The sequence below is a fragment of the Heteronotia binoei genome, chromosome 4, assembly GCF_032191835.1.
Source record: "Heteronotia binoei isolate CCM8104 ecotype False Entrance Well chromosome 4, APGP_CSIRO_Hbin_v1, whole genome shotgun sequence".
Classification (NCBI taxonomy): Eukaryota; Metazoa; Chordata; class Lepidosauria; order Squamata; family Gekkonidae; genus Heteronotia; species Heteronotia binoei.
In genome coordinates this window covers 59,376,911-59,396,915 of record NC_083226.1, presented here as the reverse complement: position 1 = coordinate 59,396,915, position 20,005 = coordinate 59,376,911, and the positions used below count along the sequence as shown (strand labels likewise).

The window sequence follows — 20,005 nt, the reverse complement described above, 5'->3', positions numbered from 1 at the left end:
ATGGAGGAATCCAGATGCAGAGATGCAGAGTGGGTTGGTGAACAGGTCAAATACCACCACGTATGCCTAAGCCTACTCACAAGATCCACCCGGATCTCACAAAAAAGGTAATTCAAAGCATACCTTCATTAGAAGGAGAAAGAGACTGAATAAGAAAATCGTCAGTGTTCTTAATGCACCTACTGAGTCTGGGATTGTTCACTGGCCACTTACATGATAAAGCAGGAAGTGGGTCGCCTTTTACTACTTTTTAATACTGATCTCAGAAAAGGCATAAAGTTGCTAGAAAGCTTACCGTAAGTTCTGATGAACTATTCAGCTTCATTGTACAGGATCCCTAGGGGCAAAAAACCAAACACATATTAATGTTATCAGCAGATTTCGTTCAAAGAGACTAGCAAATGCCAATTCCACCTTTTAATTTTATACCTACTAAAGGAATCATGCTGTGAACGAGTGAAATATCTTTGTTTTCCAGTCTTTTCATATATCGGACAATATTTGTTTCAGAGTGATAGCTGAAGACAAAAACATTACATTAACAAGCCAATTAACTACACAACCAGGCATCCCTAAAGTACCATGTTGTAAGATTTACCCTTTTAAAAGACATCAGTCACTACTGCAAAACACTTGACCTTTCCTTTTTCTTGCTTCTATTTTGTACTTACAAATATTTTCCCACCAACTGACAGTAATATATTACAATATCCAATCAACATGAATATATAATTTGTGAGATCCTACGTGGCCTCAATATTTAAACACACACATGCATTATCATAATAAATGCATCCTATGTCTGTGCAACCAAGGGAAAAACATTGCATGGTCCGGTTTAGGCTGCTTTCTCCGTATGTTTCTGGGCAGTTTTCTAAATTTAATGTAAAGGGGGGGGGGAGAGAGCTAAAAAATTAATTCCTTAACTTCCCCTGTAGCTTGTAAAGCGCAATAACACTTTGAAATAAGAAAATCAAATCCCTGCTCCACTATTATAATCTTTAATGCAACTTTATCCAATTTAAAAGGAAAGCAAAGCCAAGGGTGGACAGACAGTCCAATGAATGTCACAAACCTGTTGAACACTTGATGTGTTAGGAATTTTGAAGTTCTCTTAAATGCAGTGCCAAAAATGCCCCTTGTTTCTTCACCCATGCTTTCAGCAACCAGTTCCTTAAAAAAAAAAAAAAAGCATATGTGCTCACGGGTATGATTTCTTTACAGACAGAATGTATCCCCTCTAGAAACTGAAGTCTGTTTCTCATCTCAGATATTTTACCTTGCTGGTAGTAATTTGTCAGTCAACTGTCAGCTTGTCATTGTGAAACTCTAGTGTGTATAACTCTCAGGCTACTTGCAAGAAATGCTGGCTATGAAATACTTATCTACAAAGATATAATCCAGAAGAGTCATCTGTCATTGTCTGAAGCACATTAGTTAGAAATATCTGAAAGCGAACTTATCTTTCAAGTTACGCATAGTGACACAAAGTTATCTTTCAAGTTACACAAAGCGACACTCAAAGTGCAAAGATCAGTTTTGTATTTGAATTGCCACCTATGGCCCCCACCTGCGGGTAGCTAAATCCACAGATCAGGGCCATGTGGAGGCTAAAGAGATTCTTCTACAAACTTGGGGCAAGTGCAGAGAATGCACCTACCTCTTGAGGATTGGGTAGACTGATGGAAAAAGACTGAATGTATTCCCTCTAGAAACTGAAGTCTGTTTCTCATCTCAGATATTTTACCTTGCTGGCAAAAGAGATAGGAGGGTAGATTGACAGATAACAGAAATGGCAGAAACGAGTGAAATAGGGGGTAGGCTGATAGATAAAGGAAATGGAGAAAGGAGAAAATAGGGGCTAGGCAAACAGAGAAGGGGTAGAGTGACACAGAAGAGAAGGGGGCAAAAGAGATGGAATGGGAGAAAGGGGAGAAAGGAGTAGGTTAACAGAGAAAGGAGGTAGACTGACCCAAGGGATGCGGGTAGGTTGACAAATAAGAGGAGTGTGAGAAAGAGGAGGATTCTTAGAGAAGGAGGGAAGAAAGCAAAGAGTGGGAAGGGATGCACCCTTTTTGCAAGTTTCTTGTGGGTCGCCACTTGTCTATATACTATTAGCCATGTGTGGTGCCCATTTGTGGATATCTAAATCCACAGACTGGAACCACGCAGAGGCTAAACAGATTTTTCAGCAAACTTGGGGGACTTCCCAATATTTACAGAAAAATCTGAAGTGTCCCAAAAAATACACGGGGGGTGCTATATCTCCCCAAAAGTAAAGTAGCATTTTCTGCACAAATGCAGAGAATGCTCCTACCTCCAGTGTACTCAGGGTGACAGCAGCAATGGTAGAGGTGTCCAGGAGCTATGGTGGTCCTGTTGATGGCTGTATAATTGGGGGGAGCTGTGGCAGGCTCACCACTTTCATTATTGGGGGCGGAGAGAAACTTCGGTGGACCTGACTGTTGGGAGCTGCATAGGCTCACCACCACTATCATCAATAGTGCAGGGAAGAAGCCTTGGTGAGTCTAGTGGCCAGCACACACAAGAGACTGTCATTGTCATTGATTGGGGGAGGGGGGGGGGAGAAGTCTTAGCAGGCTCAGAAGCCTGGTGCTGTGCAGAGCTCACCGCTGTTAACCAGGGAGGAAGCCTTGGAGGACCCAGCAGCTGGGAGCTGTGCAGGGCTCACCAGCATGATCATCAATGAGCAGGGGTGGAATTTACAAAAAAGCTCTTGCAGGATTGGCTACATCAGAGGTGTGTGGCCTAATATGCAAAGGAGCTGCTGCTAGAATTTCACCCTTGTCGATGAGGATAGGGGAAGTCTTGGTGGGTCCAGGTATGGGCCTGGCAACAGCAATGAAACAGAAAATAAAACTAAGACATGTAACAAATTCCCCCCACAATTATCACAGGTCCCCACATGTATAAACTATTTTTACAAACTCAGAGGTCAAGGAATATTGCTTCCAGCAAAATTTAAGTACCGTAGTTGCATAAAGATTCCTTCCCAGTACATGATTCTCTTTAGTGACAACGGAAACTAAAGTATTAACAGTTGAGGCAGCTGATCCTTTAAGGACTTTGGATCATAGTATTTTAGAAAACAGATTACAGTCTCATGACATTTCTTTCATGGAGCAAATCCAGAAACAGGTATTGTTCAGTTTACAGCAAACAGACTACTATTACAACACAATTTTAACACACACAGTTAATGTACTTGAAAGGTCTAATTTAAAAAGAAGGATATTATATTAAGGATTACTGTTTAACATATACAGGTACAGCTATGCAGAAATGGTATTTAGGATTTGTAAGGACCCCAACATTAATTCCTGTGGGGTCTCAGTGACTCTGGATATTTTATTCACATGCTTCCCCCTTCAACTCAATACTTCCAGGAGCTAACATTAAGAAAGAAAGAAAGAAAAGAAAAGAAAAGAAAAGAAAAGAAAAGAAAAGAAAAGAAAAGAAAAGAAAAGAAAAAGAAACACCCATGCATATACTGAATGACTAAATCTTCCATATCTCTAACTGCTGAGGCAACCTGAAATTACTATGTGTTTGCTGTGATGGGATCATTTAAAGCAGGAGTGTTGAACTCATTTGTTATGAGGTACAGATCTGGCATAAATGGGACTTTGTGGGGCCAGGCCATGCGTAGCATACAATGTAATGCTAGGTAGTGGAAATATAAACTTTATAAAGGATACTGAAAAACACAATTAAATATATTATTTTTACTTAAAATACAAACATGTTTAAAACTCTTGTAATTTGTTTAAAATGGAAAAGTGGGGGAATAGTGGGATTTGGCAATGCAATTTAATAATAAAACATCAAGAAAAAGCACAAGGATCACAGCAGAAACTAAAAATATAAGCCAAAAATATAAAATGCTCTGGGTTAGGAAAATATGAAATGGCAGGACATTGCAAGCTTCTCACCCTGCCCCCTGCGTACTCAGATTGGCAATGATTGCAAGAAAAACGTGATGGAATGGAAAAGAATGGAGAAGAGGAACCTTGTGTAGCTAGCCTCGAGTTAACAGAAGCTGCCCAACAGGAAAATGAGCAGCAAGCTTGTCAGGATTCACAGCCAACAGCTGGTGCAGAGCCACCTCCCATCCCCGATCCAGCAGGTGAACCTCAGCTGGCCATTCCCAGCCCACTACACTCTTAGAACACTGCAAATGAAGGTTGAGGACAGAGCTGCAGACAAGATGCCAGCTGCTTGCTGATAATGAAGATGAGTAGTTGCAGGATTGCTTCTGAGTAACGATTTGCAAACATGACCTTTTGGCAGGGGGCTTTAAAACCAGCCAAGAGAGGCTGTTAGGTGTGGATGCAATGCATCAGATAGATGCTAAGTCACCAACTCTGCTTTGCCTGACTTCTGGATCCCTGACCTTGGACTGAATGACTCTGCTTTGCCTGACTTCTGGTACCTGATAATTGGAGCCTGAAAGTCAGTACACTTACCTTCTCATCTTACAAATTTCTGAACTTGAATACTGGTTGGACTAGAAATTTTCAGCCATAATACAAATCAAGCCAGCAATTTCACATCCAACTTACTAATAAAGAACATTAACCTCCTGCACTTGACCTAACACTGTTAACAATTGGATTTCTCCAGGAGAAGAGTTTGGAAAACCTTGTTTAATCTCTTTTACAAAGCAACAGTCAATATTCTCAAGTAAAAGTTATGGACACTATTCAGTTCCCCATCTCTGTAAAGTCATACAGATAAGTTCCCCATAACCTCAACCAGCACTCCCCCACCATTGAGGACTGAACACCCCACTTAGGACAGAACACGATGTAAATTCTGAAAGGCCAACAAACCTCTTCCTCAACCAAATGGTCCATTTGCTGCTTGCACCTGCCCCCCCCCCCCGATCCCAATATGAGTTGTTGAATTTATACAAATCCACAATGCTGTGTCTGTGATGGACATGTTTGTGCCCTATCTGATATTAGCACGTTGTTCACTGATTGCATATAAAGTGCTATAACTAGAACTTTACTTACAGCTGAAGATTCACAACCAAAGATCCATAATAGGTCATCCAAGTCTTTTTCAGTTATAGTTTCATCAAGGGACAGGCCAAGCTGCAACAGCCATAATCCAAACAAAAGCATATAAAAATCTGGATTCAGTTTATGATAAGACTTCATTAATACTTTTTATCTACAACTTCTGAATTATGTTTAAAACAAACATCCAAATAGAAAACTTAGACTAATATTTTTATAGATTCAGTAAGTTCAGTGTGAAGTTCGTGTAGCCTTCTTAGTACAGGGTTGCCCTTTATGTGATAAAAGATCTGAGCAAGTTCCTACTAAATATATTTACTACTAAATTAATACATCTTTTCAGGCAATTTAGAGTATGGAATTTTATAAATGCTATAGAACACAGTCAAAGGCACCAAAGATATAGACTCCATCCAGTACAAATTCTGGTTTGCTAATGCTGAAAACAAATCTGGTTTATCCTTGAGTACTGTATACATTTTCCTAATATTGTATACATCTTCCTTCCTAGTATACATTATCCTTGAGAATTGTATGGAAAGGAAAACAAGAAAAGGTCCCCTGTGCAGGCACCAGTCGTTTCTGACTCTGGGGTGACGTTGCTTCCATGTTTTCACGGAAGACTTTTTACGGGGTGGGTTGCCATTGCTTTCCCCAGACATCTACGCTTTCCCCCACAGCAAGCTGGGTACTCATTTTACCGACCCCTGAAGGATGGAAGGCTGAGTCAACCTCGAGCCAGCTACTTGAAAACCCAGCTTCCACCGGGGATTGAACTCAGGTCGTGAGCAGAACTTAGGACTGCAGTACTGCAGCTTTAACACTTTGTGCCATGGGGGGTTCTTACTGATTATTGTATATATCTTCCTAGTTCAGAATCCTGGTTTGTAGCCAAGAAATAAACTACATTTAAAAAAAACAAACCCTCCAATTTGGCTATCACAAGCAGCTCCATTTTCATTCCACCAGAAAAGTCTTCAACCTGGGTTCTGTGATAAACCAGGCCTTTCCACATTACAAATAAACACTGGTTTGTTTGCATTGTTTGTCTACAGTCAGAGAAGACTTTGTATCTTTCTCTCTCTCTGACAAGTTCTAAGAATTCCAGTGACAAATAATGTAAGTAACAGGCTGCAAAGATTTCATTTGCATGGCAGGGTCACCTTTTCCAGATTTGCTGCTATCATTAGCTTGTCATAAGTAGCAAGTAGTCTGAATGTGCAGGATGGATTTCTATGCTTGAGGCTAAGTGGGTTACTATTCAGCCTACACAGAATATTTCCCCCAAGAATTTAATATAATGAACTCATGGAGAAACAGCAAAAGTATAATGAATACATATAACATCTTCAAGTATTTGAGAATGAATTTTCAAAGAATTAAAAAGGATTACCAGAACTTAAAAATACCCTTGGTGTTTTTCAAATTATAGGGGGAAAGGTATTTTTACTAAACCAGTGTATGGTTTGAGTAGACCGCCTAAAGTCAGTCATAAAAATAAAAACAAACTGTCTATTTTATATATTATTAAAATTTAGAAATAATTTAAAAAATAAATGACACCACCCCAACTCTGGGCACTGCGTTCTTTGTACCAGCTACAAAACAAACAACAACCCCCCCCCCACTACCTTTTAAGTAATATGGGAAAAGATCAGCAGCAAAGGCACCAGGAAGAAAATGCAGCATTTTGTCAGTTTCACCCTCGGCACTTCTTTCATTTTCCCATGTAACTGAGGTAAACACAACCCCAGCACTTGTCAGATATTTACAGAACAAGTACAGGGGTGAGGGAAGCAATAGCACAGGAACATATGGAGTTGTTAAAGATCAAGACGGCTTTATTTTCAACTCCTCTGGGTGATCACATTTTTAAAAATTATTAGATAACATCTGCTGAGACATTAAAATAAGTAACTTTTATGTAACAGTAAAATAAGTAACTTTTATAAACCCTTATAAAATTACTACTTTACTTTAATGCTTCTGACAGACAACAAAATACACTGGAAGAGTCTTGCTCACAAACTGTCACTTACTGTGCCATCGCTGTAAATTCGCAGGTTTATTTGTCTCTGGGTTGCCCTGCGCAAAACCTCTTGAGCATCACAGCCACACTGGATTTTCAGGGTATCAAAAAACAGGTCATGTTGCAGTTTGTGACCTGCTCTCTTCAGACCTATCAGAAACAATATATGAAAACTTTCTGTGCCACCAGCGGTTCATGTTTCCTTAAGGTCCCATACAATGTGCATATATATTTATTTTTGAGTTGTTACTAATTTTATCAACAACTGTGATGGAGGCCGGAGCCAGAATAATGTGTGCATTACTGTACTGGAATTAAGTTTGTATAGATTTGGTCAAGGTAGCATGATGGGAAGAAACATGTTGCCCAATCTGCCCTGACAGGTTAAGTTGCTTTACCGGCAATTTTTCTAGTGTCTAACAAACAGTTCTTCTGACCAATAGTTCCTCAATCTATCTTATCAAAGTAAAGAATTCTGCTTTGGACCAGATGATGGCAATTTTTAAAGACACTATGCACTTATTAATATTCACTTACCTTCAGCTAAAATCAGAGTGGCATTATGCACTCTCCTGGCAATGTGCTTTAATCCATTTTCACCGTGATAGACTCCAAACATTGCAGCCATGTTAGCCAAAAGTGCCTAAAATGAACCAAATTGGTAAACAAGTCAGTTTGCTAGCAAGTTAGTGTAATTAGAAGTTTAACGTTCTGCAGTATATTTAGGAACACATTACTACTCATACACTTTGATCATTACATACACTCTGAGCAAAAAGGCAAAGAAAGTTACAATTATGCCTTATATATTATAAACAATATAATAACTCTTTACAAGCTTTTGAGTGTAAAATGCGCAAAACATATTATTAGCTGTACACTGAATAGTTATATTCTGGGGAACAGTATTGTTATCACCAATAGTAGGCACAGAGGTCCTTGGTGCACTGAGCCACCAGGGTTCACATCCAAGCCTTAAGAGCTGTGTATGTATTTCATAACTGTTCAAGACAAACTCTTACACAATAGGCTAGGGGGCATGGCAACACCAGTGTCCCCTAACCAAGTATGATGTAATCTGTTTCCTGACTAAAGACTTGGTCAGTCTTTGTCTGATTTTCTGACTGACCACCTTTTTACAGTGACATCCACTTTCTCTCCCCCCCCCCCCCGTCTTTCAGCAGTATTGCTCCTATAAACAAAACTAAATAACTTTGTGGTAGCTCACTGCCAAAATAAAAATAAAAAATTATGTTTAAACTATTTCTTCAAGTCAGCTTATACCCTTTTTTGGACTGACACTGTTTCAAGGGGTTTGATGTCTTTACTTCATAAATTCTCCTCAGAAATTCAGGTACCACAGCTTTTGAACAGCAAACAGAAAAGATCTTTATTCACACAAACACTGGTGGGGTTGGGGTATTTACATAGGACAGTCTTCTGTTTTTGTTCAAGATGCTTCACTTTAATTTACTCAAGGCAGATGTTAACTTGGTTGGTGGTTCTGAGAATACTTCCACTTCTCCTGCTAATATCTCCTGTTGTTCCTAAGACTCTCTTAGTCTGGACTTCCAGGTAATCTCTATACGCCATGAGAATTACCTCAATTTTGCTTGACCTATGAGCCTATCCTTGTCTCTACCCAAGTCCTTTGGCAAGCCTTTCCAGACTCCTAGTATTTTCTCAACTGGGTAAAAGCTTTCTCTGAGAAGTGTGTGTGACTCTATTAACACCAAGGAGCTTTCTTGTTTGAGGCTCCTTTTATTTAACTACTCTCTCTCTCTAGAGGCAATCAGCAGAATTCGGTCTCTAGTAACAGTTTCCCCTCAAGCTGGCTGCATCTTTGCAGACCTGCTCTCTAGGTCTGAACGCTCTGACTGACTCTCTCAACAAACTGTCTCACTACTACTTCTTTTTTCAATTCCTTGGTCATGTGATCTAGCAGCTCTCGGTTCCTTGCTACTTAGTTAAAAGCCTTGCAGTCTGTCACGTGGCTTATTTTCACATCCACTTTTGCATGTAGGGTCTCCAAGTGCAGCAGTCAGCCTGTGGCAGAAGCCCACACCAGGGGTCATATTGTCAGGCTGTATCCAAGGAACAGGCTGGCCACTGACAGTGATCTTTTATTTCCAGAAATCAGGGCCCACACTGCTGGAACCTTGGCACTGCATAGATACCCCTCACATCTCAGCCTGATAATGCACACATTCCAAGTAAAGGCTGCAACATCTTCTCAGTACAGACTCACCACCCTCAGGATGTGTGCTTCCCACACCAACTTAAGCTCTGATCCAAGTACAGCTGTATTTATGCTTTGCCTCTTCATAGCTATGTATGGCAAGCACATATTCTGGAATCAAACTGTCAAAAGAAGTTGGATTTTTAAGATTTCTCTCTCTTCCTATTTGACTAAAATATTTTAATAAAATCTCAGTTAAGGCACAGGGCAGAACCTATTGTTTTAATTTAAAATTGTGGCAGAATTTGTACCATCGATAAAAGAAGTAAAATATTTTGGCTGCTTGCTGATTGTCATGATGACTAGCTACTGAACTGCAGTTCACTGCTACTTTCAAATGGTCATTGCTAAGTTAAATCCACAGAAAAGCTTACCTGAGCAGTGCAGATGTTGCTTGTAGCCTTATCTCTCCTGATGTGTTGCTCTCTGGTTTGCAGTGCAAGGCGATATACTTCTTTTCCATTTGCATCCCTTGAGCCATTGGTGGGGGGGTGGGGGAAGGAAATAAAGATTACTTCCATTCCTTTGTCAACATAATGGCAACCGGTCCACAAGAAACTAATAAGTCTGAATAACAGAAAAACTGTTGCAAAAATTATAAAATTATTCCAGAGCAAATATTTGTATCCTCTCTCCAGCATCCATTGAGGTCAAATGGGATGAGGAGAGATGTTGGCTCGTTGTGATAGTCATTCATACAAACTGCAGTTCTGGGAAAGGAAAAAACCGAGGGAAATGGCTACACTAGGGAAGGCACCATAAAACCCCTTTCTCCCCTTTGAAAATGCTTTCCCTGGAGAGGTTACTAAATAGTAAGGAAAATTTAGATTCCCAGCCTCATGGTTTTCTTGGAAGGCAAATGCATGGGGGGAGGGGCACTTTGCCCTCAACACGCTTGCCAGTTCACTCTTGCCAATGTCCCTCCGGCAATTTTACTACCCCTGCCCTGCAACATGGCTCCAAAATTCAAAGACAGACAAAAATGATTCAGAAGCAGAATATCTGCATGAGAGAAATTACAGGTGGAGAAAGAAAGGGCTGTGCACTCATCCTGCCCTGATTTTTTTCTGTACTTGCCTTAATCAGCAGATATGCATTTAAGAAATATACATGTTCCATTAGGCTGCAAAGTTCTGGACCAAGCCCAATTTATCCATCAATAAAATGCAGGTGAAGTCTAACCAACATTACCTTCACAACCGTGGAAGGAAGTAGCTGGATCAAGTATTTATAAACCAAGTAACCTTATTATAAACATCTTAGAATAAATCCTCTCAATCCGCAGCACAAACACTCTGCTGTAAACTGTGATATTGGATCAGCTAATTTCAGTTTCTCAGACAGTCTTAGATCTTTGCACAGTCTACATGCTTGTGAAAAGTATCAATGGCTTCTTTGGGAAGTGTAAATGTTTGGACTGTAACTTTACCATTTAACAGTTCTGCTTTATGCTCTTCATTGTTTTTTTTAAGTTGTAGTGGATGGGAATAGATTTAACAGGAGGTAAAACACAATTAAGGTTTTATAGTATCAACACAACTAAGGTATGGCTTGATACTCTATATTTAAAGTTCAGCAAGTAAATCTATTTACACAAACAGATGGATTTTTAGCAAAAGCTGTAATGCAAATACAGCAAGATTTAACTTCCAGCAGAAGTGATTTTAGACTGACATTTTTCCTCATGAGAAAAAAGCAGGTAATGGCATACAGAAGGAAATGCCACCACATTAGACTAGGATTTTTCCCAAGTTCAGCACTATCCACCAAAAATGTGCTCCCCAAATTCCCAAGAGAGGTCTGGAATTCAGATTTTAAGCTAAAACATAACTTACCTTGTAACTCCCACCATTCTTCCAGGCATCATTCGCACCAAGTTTTCCTTGACAGCAAAGAATGCTGCATGTGGTCCACCATAACAAAGTGGTACCCCGAACCTCTGGGAGCTACCCAAAGCAACATCAACACCAAACTCTCCTGGAGGTCTCAAGATGCACAGAGCTAACAGGTCAGTTGCACAGCAAACAAGAGTCTGGAATCAGAAAATATCAACCTTGTCAGCATCTTTTACAGAGAAAAGGCTACAAAGAAATGTTCTAAAATATGTTAAAATATGATGCACACAAGTTTTTCTCGAAGAAGCAAAGGACAGCAATCATATAGCCTCTTTACCCTGGAGATCAGTCTTCTCTGAATTAAGATCCTTCCCATAGCAGCAGTACCACAGGATCTAACTCAATGAAAATAAATAGTACCACAGTATCTAATGCAATGAAAATAAACAGTAATATCTTGAAATCATCTGTTGAATGCAAAATATATTAGGGACTTATTACTTAGTCCCAATGATTCATATATAATAGACATAACTCTAATGCATATACAGCATTCTCATGCCTGAGAGAGCTCCAACATCTATACGTACAGACTGCAGTAGATCTGTTTGCTGTCTCTGCTGAAATATTGTGCAGCAATGCATGAGGACGCATTCTCCTACAAACCAGCTATACTGGGAGAATGGTCTTAAACAGCTGCAACATAGCAGCTAATTTACCAGACACACAACCCCTGTAGATAAATAATATTACAACTGTTTTTACCCCATTCTGGTGAGCTCGATCAACAAGTCCAGTAAAGTCTTCTATTTTCCCTTCAGTATCTGGATACTGGAACAGCACTCCACTGACATCTTTCTCACTGAAGTCCATCTCATGAGGCAGCTTCAGTTCCACAAGGATGCCAGTGTAACTGCAAAGCAAATGATATCCAGCCATGTAGGAAACTGCTTCCTAAGCCACCTTATATTCAGTTTCCCCTTGACCCAGACATAACCAAGACTATGGGCTGAATCCCCAAAATCAAAAGCATGGAAAAGGGATTTCCTGCTTTTTCTTTCTCATTGCAGGACCTTCTGAAACACGATTCCTAAGGACTACAAACTCAACAGAATGCACTGGGTATGAGGGGTTGGTACTGCAGCTGGGTAGGAATCTTTGAGGACCCTTCTTTGTTTAAGCAGACATGCCACCTGTTTGCTCAGGGGATGCTCTGGATCCTACCCTTTATTTTCAAATGGCCAACAACATATGGACTAATAATAGATATATGTAATATTTATCCAGTATCTATGTAGATAGTCTAATCAAAAGCAGGGCTTTTCTGAGCAGGAACTCACAGGAATGCAGTTCCAGCTGGCTTGGTGTCAGGGAGTGTGGCCTAATATGCTAATTAGTTCCTGCTGGACTTTTTCTACAAAAAAAGCCCTGCGTGAAACAATGGTGATGTCAGGGGGTGTGGCATAATATGCAAATGAGTTTCTGGTGAGCCTTTTCTACAGAAATTGCCCTGCCCAAAAAAGTGTCATTCTGGATCATGCTGGCATTGTCTCAGTTAATAAGGAGAAATAAATTGAAGTGATAATCAAATTAGATTAAATGCATTGATATAACTGTGTGTGAGATAGATAGCTTATTGCTTAGCTTGCAGAAAAGACCAGAAAAGAAGTATGAACAGTCCTAGTGTCTCAGAGGCCCACCAACAGTTCAGACTCAGAACATCTTGTCATTTTGCCTCTTGGCTTCCAGAACAAGATGGGGTTGATAAATAGGTCTTGAACTAAATGACACCAAGCAAAGGCACAACTAATGCCTGTTCTCATGACAGGATGTCATGCAATTTTAGCTGTGCTGCACCCCAAGTTTTGCAAGACAGCTTGAGGTGGCCCTCAAGAGTATAACAAGCTCCAAGTAAATTATATAATTGCGCAGAATCCACCATGCTTGAGACCAACAGGGCAACATCAGAAAAGACAGTCAGTCATCAGGACTCCTGCCTGATAACAACAGGGTACCAGTCAAATTTGGTCACCTGACAGAGTGAGCTTTAATAACTGCTTGAATGGAAACTTATAGCAATAGAATGCTTAAGATGTAACATCACCTTGTTGAGTTAAAACATTTTTTTCTTTAATTATTGACATGCTGTGGTCACTGGGTTCCCTCTTCAACAATCTGCTCCCTCAAGGGAGGCCTGATCACCCACTGGTCCTGGGACACCATTAACAATTAATTAGCTAGAATTTATTAGAATTTTAATGATCCCCCTTACAATGCCTACATTGCTTTTGTGAGAACATGAAACAAGCATTACTTTGCTCTAGTTTGCACCACAGCTATCGTCTGAGGATGGCATCGGATGTCAACATAAAACTTCCTCCTCTTATTGTGCCTGTAGGGAAAAAAATCATTTTATATAAAAATTTTAAATATGCTTCATAGGAAAGAGTACAACTCTATTTCAATTTAAAATTGTAGCATAACTTTATACTATCTTCAAGATTATTAAACAATGCATCTATTTGGAAAAAGTTTCTGGTGTACAAGGCATAATAGTTTCTATGGCGTACAGACAATATGCAAACAAAACCATCACCCTTCTGTTTTTATTGGCTTTTACAGCTGTGGTCCAGATTTCTATTTCTAGGCAGGTTGGCACAACTCAAGCCCCCAGCCAATTTAACATAAGGAAATAGCAAGGCAAAACAGTTCGTTATGATTTATTTCATTCCGTTGCTTACCTGTGACACAATTGCATTGCTTCTGCTGCAGCAGTTCCCTCATCCAATAAAGATGCATTAGACACATCCATTCCTGTGATGTCACACACCATTGTCTGATAATTCAGCAAACTCTCCAGTCTGCCTTGGGACACTTCTGGCTGGTAAGGAGTATACTGGGTAATCCTATTAAAATCAACAGATTTCAGAAATCAAGCCTGTTTCAAGCAATGAAAAATGCATGTTTGCCTAACAAGAAGGTGACAGTTGCATATCTATGGACAATTTTATTACAAAATTATAATTTTTATTATAAAAATTTGTAATTTATTACCATTTTTTTAATTTATTATAAAAATTTTAATTTGTCTACAAAAAATTGTAGACAGATCAATTAAAATAATAATGTATATTGTCATTTCAACTGGATAAATCCACAATTTTAGAATGACATGTAGCATGAGAGAAAAGAACTTCTCTCTACAATGTGGATATTCATTCAATCATCTGATTAATAACAAAAGCTGCATAACTTGAAATACACTTCCAAAATGCATTACTTTCTGATAAAATGTTTGTGTTCATTCAGTGCATGTGAAGTTTTATGCTTTATGTTTGATATCACTTTTTAGTAAAGTCTTTTTAAGTCACCAAATAAAAGGAATAAAATAGTATAAAAGAAACCTAGGAGAAAGATACATTAATGACTCAATGCATTCATAACACTAAACTATGATGTTTAACTACAGTTAAGGCACTATTTCTGAATGGCTAAATTTTGGTTGGGGAGCAGCTACAAACAACCATCAGAAACCAGTCTTAGCAAGTATATCTGCCGCAAACATCTTTTTCCTTTCCTCCAAGAAAATTTCTTCATGTGAATACTGCCAAAGTACCTTGACTATCAGACTGTGTTTAAAGAAAAACACTGCAAACAGAATTATTCTTATCAATTTAGCCTTTACCAAAAGCAGGAATGTTTTGTGAATTACTGATTCCAGGTGAGCAGTCATGCTGGTATATAATGTAAAGATTAAGAATGATGTTGTACTTTGTAGACTCTACAGGCAGCAGTTTAGTGATGGAACCATTATGGCTACAACTGGGCAATGAAATCTTCTCTTGGAGATGACCAATATGTTACGTGATTTAACTTTTTAGCAACACACACACTTTTACATTTGAGATTGGCTTTGCAATGTGCAATTACAATTTCTGTATAAAATTGTCATTTGGAAAGTTTTTTCTTATCAACTGCAAAATTATATAAGCAAAAATATGACAGTAGCAATCATTGTGCCTCAATCAAAGCAACTATTATCTTAGAGTGCAGTTTCTAGATAACCCTGTTGTCATACCAAAGGCTGGGCTAGAACAGATTTTTTAAAGTAATGTATAATTTTAGCTTCTTAAAGTGTTCAAACTATAGATTCTCCCTTTTCAGAAAGACAGAACATTTATTTTCCACCTTCACAGTTGTGTGTGTATTTTAAGGCTACAGTTTTTTAAAAACATACAGTTTTTAAAATATCCAGGTGGCACAATTACGTTTCTACATTAATCTAGGATCTTCTATCTTTCTTAATAAGTGGAACTTTTACAGATTCTGGAGCTGTTCACAGGAAGGTTAATCCCTCAAACAGCTTCTGAGTTTTATCTTTACAATATCATCAAAATAGAAAAGACAAATTACAAGTAACCTCCTGATTTATCAGACTTGCAGGTAACTGGTTGCCTAGACAATTAACTCCTCCAGGTGGGCTATTTAGGCAGTTTATAAACTACTAACATGTTATTTGCAAGGCTGGATAAAACAAAGTGAGGGAGGGGAGTGAGCCTAAAGGTAAAAAGTAGTCCCCTGTGCAAGCATCAGTCGTTTCAGACTCTGGGGTGACATCGCATCACAATGTTTTCACGGCAGACTTTTTTATGGAGTGGTTTGCCATTGCCTTCCCCAGACATCTGCACTTTCCTCCCAGAAAGCTGGGTGCTCATTTTACTGACCTCGGAAGGATGGAAGGCTGAGTCAACCTTGAGCTGGCTATTTGAACCCAGTTTCCGCTAGGATCAAACTCAGGTCGTGAGCAGAGCTTGGACTGCAGTAGGGCAGCTTACCACTCTGTGCCATAAAGCTCCTACAAGAGAGAGCCTACCTTCATGATTTAAACTTGTAAAACTTGTATGTTACAAAAATACTGGACAGGATCTAATCCTTCTATGACATGAACAAGTTCACAGAACAGATCTCTGCTACTTTCTCAAAACAGCCCCACCTAAGCTCCCAAAAAAACTGCTAGGGATCAGAAACTTTTTATCTTCCACAACAATGCAGGACAACTCATGAAGCCACAGCACAAGAGCAAACTCCTCCTTTGCACTCTTGCAGTAGTAGAATAAGCTCTGCAAATGTCATGAAAGGTGCTGCAACAGTGCATGGATACATTTTTCCAAGTTACTCCTACTTGCAGCCTCCCCCTTCTGTCACATCATCTTCCAGAAGGACTTCTGGCCCTCAGAGAGCTTTTTGGGGGGAAGACTCAGATGGCTGCACTGAAAGTGGCCTTCTATAAGATTGTTTGAGGAGTCGATAACTTTAACAGCATAATTTAAATTACAAAACACAGAAGCAAAGAGGCAAAACTTCCATTCAATAGTATTACCACTAGCCAGTGTTTAAATAAAGTAGGCATAGAATAAATATGACACCTCAATTTTCACACAGGGTCATTCCTACACATCACTCACAGTAACTATTACTGACCCTGGAAACCTGTTCTTTCCAACTGGTTCCCTATAGAATGCCCTATCTTGATCACTTCTGTTGAATTATTTTGAATGCTCTAACTTTGCTTTTTTACAGGTACTTACATGCTCTGGTTTTTAAATTAGCTAGCATTACCCAGCATTTGCCAGAAGTTTAATCAACTTTCATGAAACCTCACAAATTCCAGTATATTTCAAAACCACTAATGATTACTAAAGCATATAGTTAAGTCTAGACTCATTGTCAACTCTCTCATGAAGCCAAACATACTTTCTATTCTTTGTCCATTCATTTATGTTCTTGTCACGTCGCTGGAATTAAGTAGTTGTGTTTCTAAGGCAACACTACAGCAGAGAGGTAGCGTGAAGATATTCAGGAAGTATAGACACCAAAACATGTGCTGCCGAACACAGTCCCCAGCATTACATTGCTAACTGCTGATTATAAGTTGCTGAGCCAAAGCAATGTTTTAAACCTACCCTATTTTTGGATCAAATGAAAAAAGCTAGACAACCTAGGAGAGAGAAAGGGAAAAAACCCACTGCTAATTTGCAACCACTTTTTCCTTAACACACTTGTCAATTTTCTCATTAAAGAAAATCAGTTGCTAAACCCCAGTGACTGTCACTATTATATTTTACAAGAAATTCTGGCTTATTTATGTGAATATCCTAATCTTTCAGTAATACTATAGTACAATGCAGCAATTTTCTGTAGATCAAACAAACAAAAATGGGCCTTAATGCGGATTCAAACAATCAGTTTCCCTCTTTGAACAAACTCATGCTTAAGAGCAATTATTAAGTCTCTGTTTACTTAATTTATGAAAACATTACAGTTACAGCCTCTGCTGCTGAGTTAGGACTCTTCATGTGATTTTATTTCATGCAGGTCTCACTGGCAACTGCTGAAAAAAGTTCATGCACAGTGTGAAATATGCTCATCTGTTTAAATAAACACTCAGACAGCTGTTATATTTGTATATACTGTATTAGATATATGCCTATTAATTCACACATACAACTGCCTGGGGTCATTCCATCTATGGTATCATTAATTCAAACTGAGAGGATAGCTCAGCATCCATTTCCAAGTTGACTCTAAGGTAAATTGACTATAAGGGCAAGTGACCTATTCATGGCTTTGCTTTCCTCTTCATTTCTCTTTCAGTTTTTATTTGAGACTGCAGAACATCACCTTTTACTGACTTATTTCAAATTCAAAGCTGAATACTGAACCATATATACAGTGCAGACTGGGCAAGTTTGCGATGGATTTGCAAAACATCAGCCAGTGTTTGATGCTTAAGACAGTGGATTGCAAGAACATCTGCTGGAAATAGTCTGTCTACTCCCCCTTCTTCCTACATCCCCTGCATTTTACTCCTGAGGGTCAGGGACCCTGAAATGGAGGGATGCTGCACTGGAGTCTGTACTGAGAAGGGTGGAAAAACATCTCTCCTTGTGTAAGCAGAAATATCCTTCCATTCATAGAGAAGAGAACATGAATACTACTTCTGGTCTTGAGAACAAGCAAGCAGTGTTATTTCTGCTAAATATCACCTGAAAATAAAGAAGCTAGTCATAAATGAATGACTGTGTGCAATTGTCTTCCAAGAGTAACAAGAGGACTCATCCCTTTCCAAGACCCCTATTGAGTTGCATTCTTGCTAGAAGAATGTGAATGTTTTGCCAGATTAGTCTTTGAATGGTGTTTGCTCACACTGCTTTCATGCAACTCACTTGAAACTCACTTAGAATAATACTTCTTTAAGAAAACCACATACCCCGTACACTTTTATATCCTTATATCAAGTCACTTGAAGCTCACTTAGAATAAACTTTTTAAAAAAACATATGCCCCATACACTTTTATATATTTATTTTATTTTCAGTCTTGCCAATTACTTCAAGGACCAACTTTACATGCCCATTAACAGTACATTCCCTATTTTTACCTTAACCTGGAATGGACTTACTTTTAGGACATTCCTTTAAACACTTCCTAAAGCAGTAACATGGTACACAGGAGCTGCATTTTCACATGAATAGTACAGTCCTCTAGAGACAGAATTTGAATACAAGTTGGGACCCATGATACTCACAGGGGAAGAATCCCTCCATCACTGCTGCTTACCCAAACTTGATTCCCTTCTTCCAGCTCAGTGGAGAGAGCAGACTGTTGGGGGGAATCCATATCCTCCCCTCATTGCTAAACCTGGCACAGCTCCAGCTTCCCCATCTGTTGAGTCTGTCAAAGACCCTGCACAGCTGCCAGTTTCCACAGCGGACTGGCCCCACATGGTTTTTTATCTCCCCAGCTCCTGGCCTCCTCCTCCACCACCATATGCAATGCCCAAAGAAGCTGTCAGCATCTGCTGCTGGGCCAGGATCTGTTCTGATCTGCTAAGAGCATTCTCTGCACTTGCACAGAGAACACTATTTTTTTTGGGGGGGGGGGTGTTAAACTCCCCGTATTTTTTATTTTCAGATTTTTCTGCAAATCTGGAGAGTGCTTTAAGTTTACAGAATGATCTGTTTAGCTTCTATGTGGCCCTGATCCACAGACTTAGCTATCCACAGATGGGGGCCATGGATGGCTATTAGAATATAAGATTTCTAAGGATTTAATAGCCTCCTATGATATGTGAAGCTGAGACACACAGCAAAATGGCTACAGATTTCTAAGTATCTCCTTTTGCATATCCAAAAGGAATCTAATCATGCAAACCAAAAATTTCAGAAACTTTACAAATGTATATTTATTGTGAAATTGTTGCTCAGCATCATGGCATACTAGATGGACAATAAACACTTATTTAAAAGAAATATATTAGTCACATCACAGGAAGTATATGGCCTTGCTAGCTTAACAATATAAAATTAATGCATTTCCCTTCTCTGCTGCATAAGCTTAACTTGTATGTGCCCAGCAGCCTGTGGTGAATAACAATCGTGTCGTGGCAGTAAACTTTACAAGGTGGGGGAAAGAAGGATTACCACTGAAGCCACCAACAAGGGTATATGTAGACACAAGGGACTACAAGCTTGTTGTAACCCACATGCCTCATATTATGTTATTCTGTGACATCCATCTCTGGTCATGGTAGGGGCAGGAATCCCACTGAAATACAAACAAATACCACATAAGGCACTTTTCCCAGACAGGATGGGAAGGACAGCATCCACTGGCCGCTGCAGAGGAGCCTTGTGCCAACTGAGAGGTGCCTTTACATTTAGGCTCGCTGCTGGCCCAACACGACCACCACTCTATTTGTGTGTGTGTGTGTGTATGAAGTGTTGTCAAGTTGTAGATAACTTATGGCACCTCCAGCAAGGGGTTCTCAAGGCAAGTGAGAAGCAGAGGTGGTTTG

The 20,005-nt window shown here is 39.4% G+C and overlaps 1 protein-coding gene across 1 annotated transcript in view; it reads right to left on the bottom strand.

The window, feature by feature from the left end:
- The window catches only part of GLDC (glycine decarboxylase), a 49,964-nt gene that overhangs the window by 12,280 nt on the left and 17,679 nt on the right, over positions 1-20,005 (bottom strand). Inside the window, exons 4-14 of the mRNA XM_060237366.1 lie at positions 13,890-14,054; positions 13,463-13,540; positions 11,914-12,061; positions 11,149-11,345; positions 9,688-9,784; positions 7,612-7,717; positions 7,085-7,224; positions 5,040-5,120; positions 1,076-1,173; positions 434-518; positions 296-337 (exon numbers count right to left, since the gene is read on the bottom strand). Of these exons, the coding sequence (XP_060093349.1) occupies positions 296-337; positions 434-518; positions 1,076-1,173; positions 5,040-5,120; positions 7,085-7,224; positions 7,612-7,717; positions 9,688-9,784; positions 11,149-11,345; positions 11,914-12,061; positions 13,463-13,540; positions 13,890-14,054 (1,237 nt within the window). The remainder of the gene's footprint in view (positions 1-295; positions 338-433; positions 519-1,075; positions 1,174-5,039; positions 5,121-7,084; positions 7,225-7,611; positions 7,718-9,687; positions 9,785-11,148; positions 11,346-11,913; positions 12,062-13,462; positions 13,541-13,889; positions 14,055-20,005) is intronic.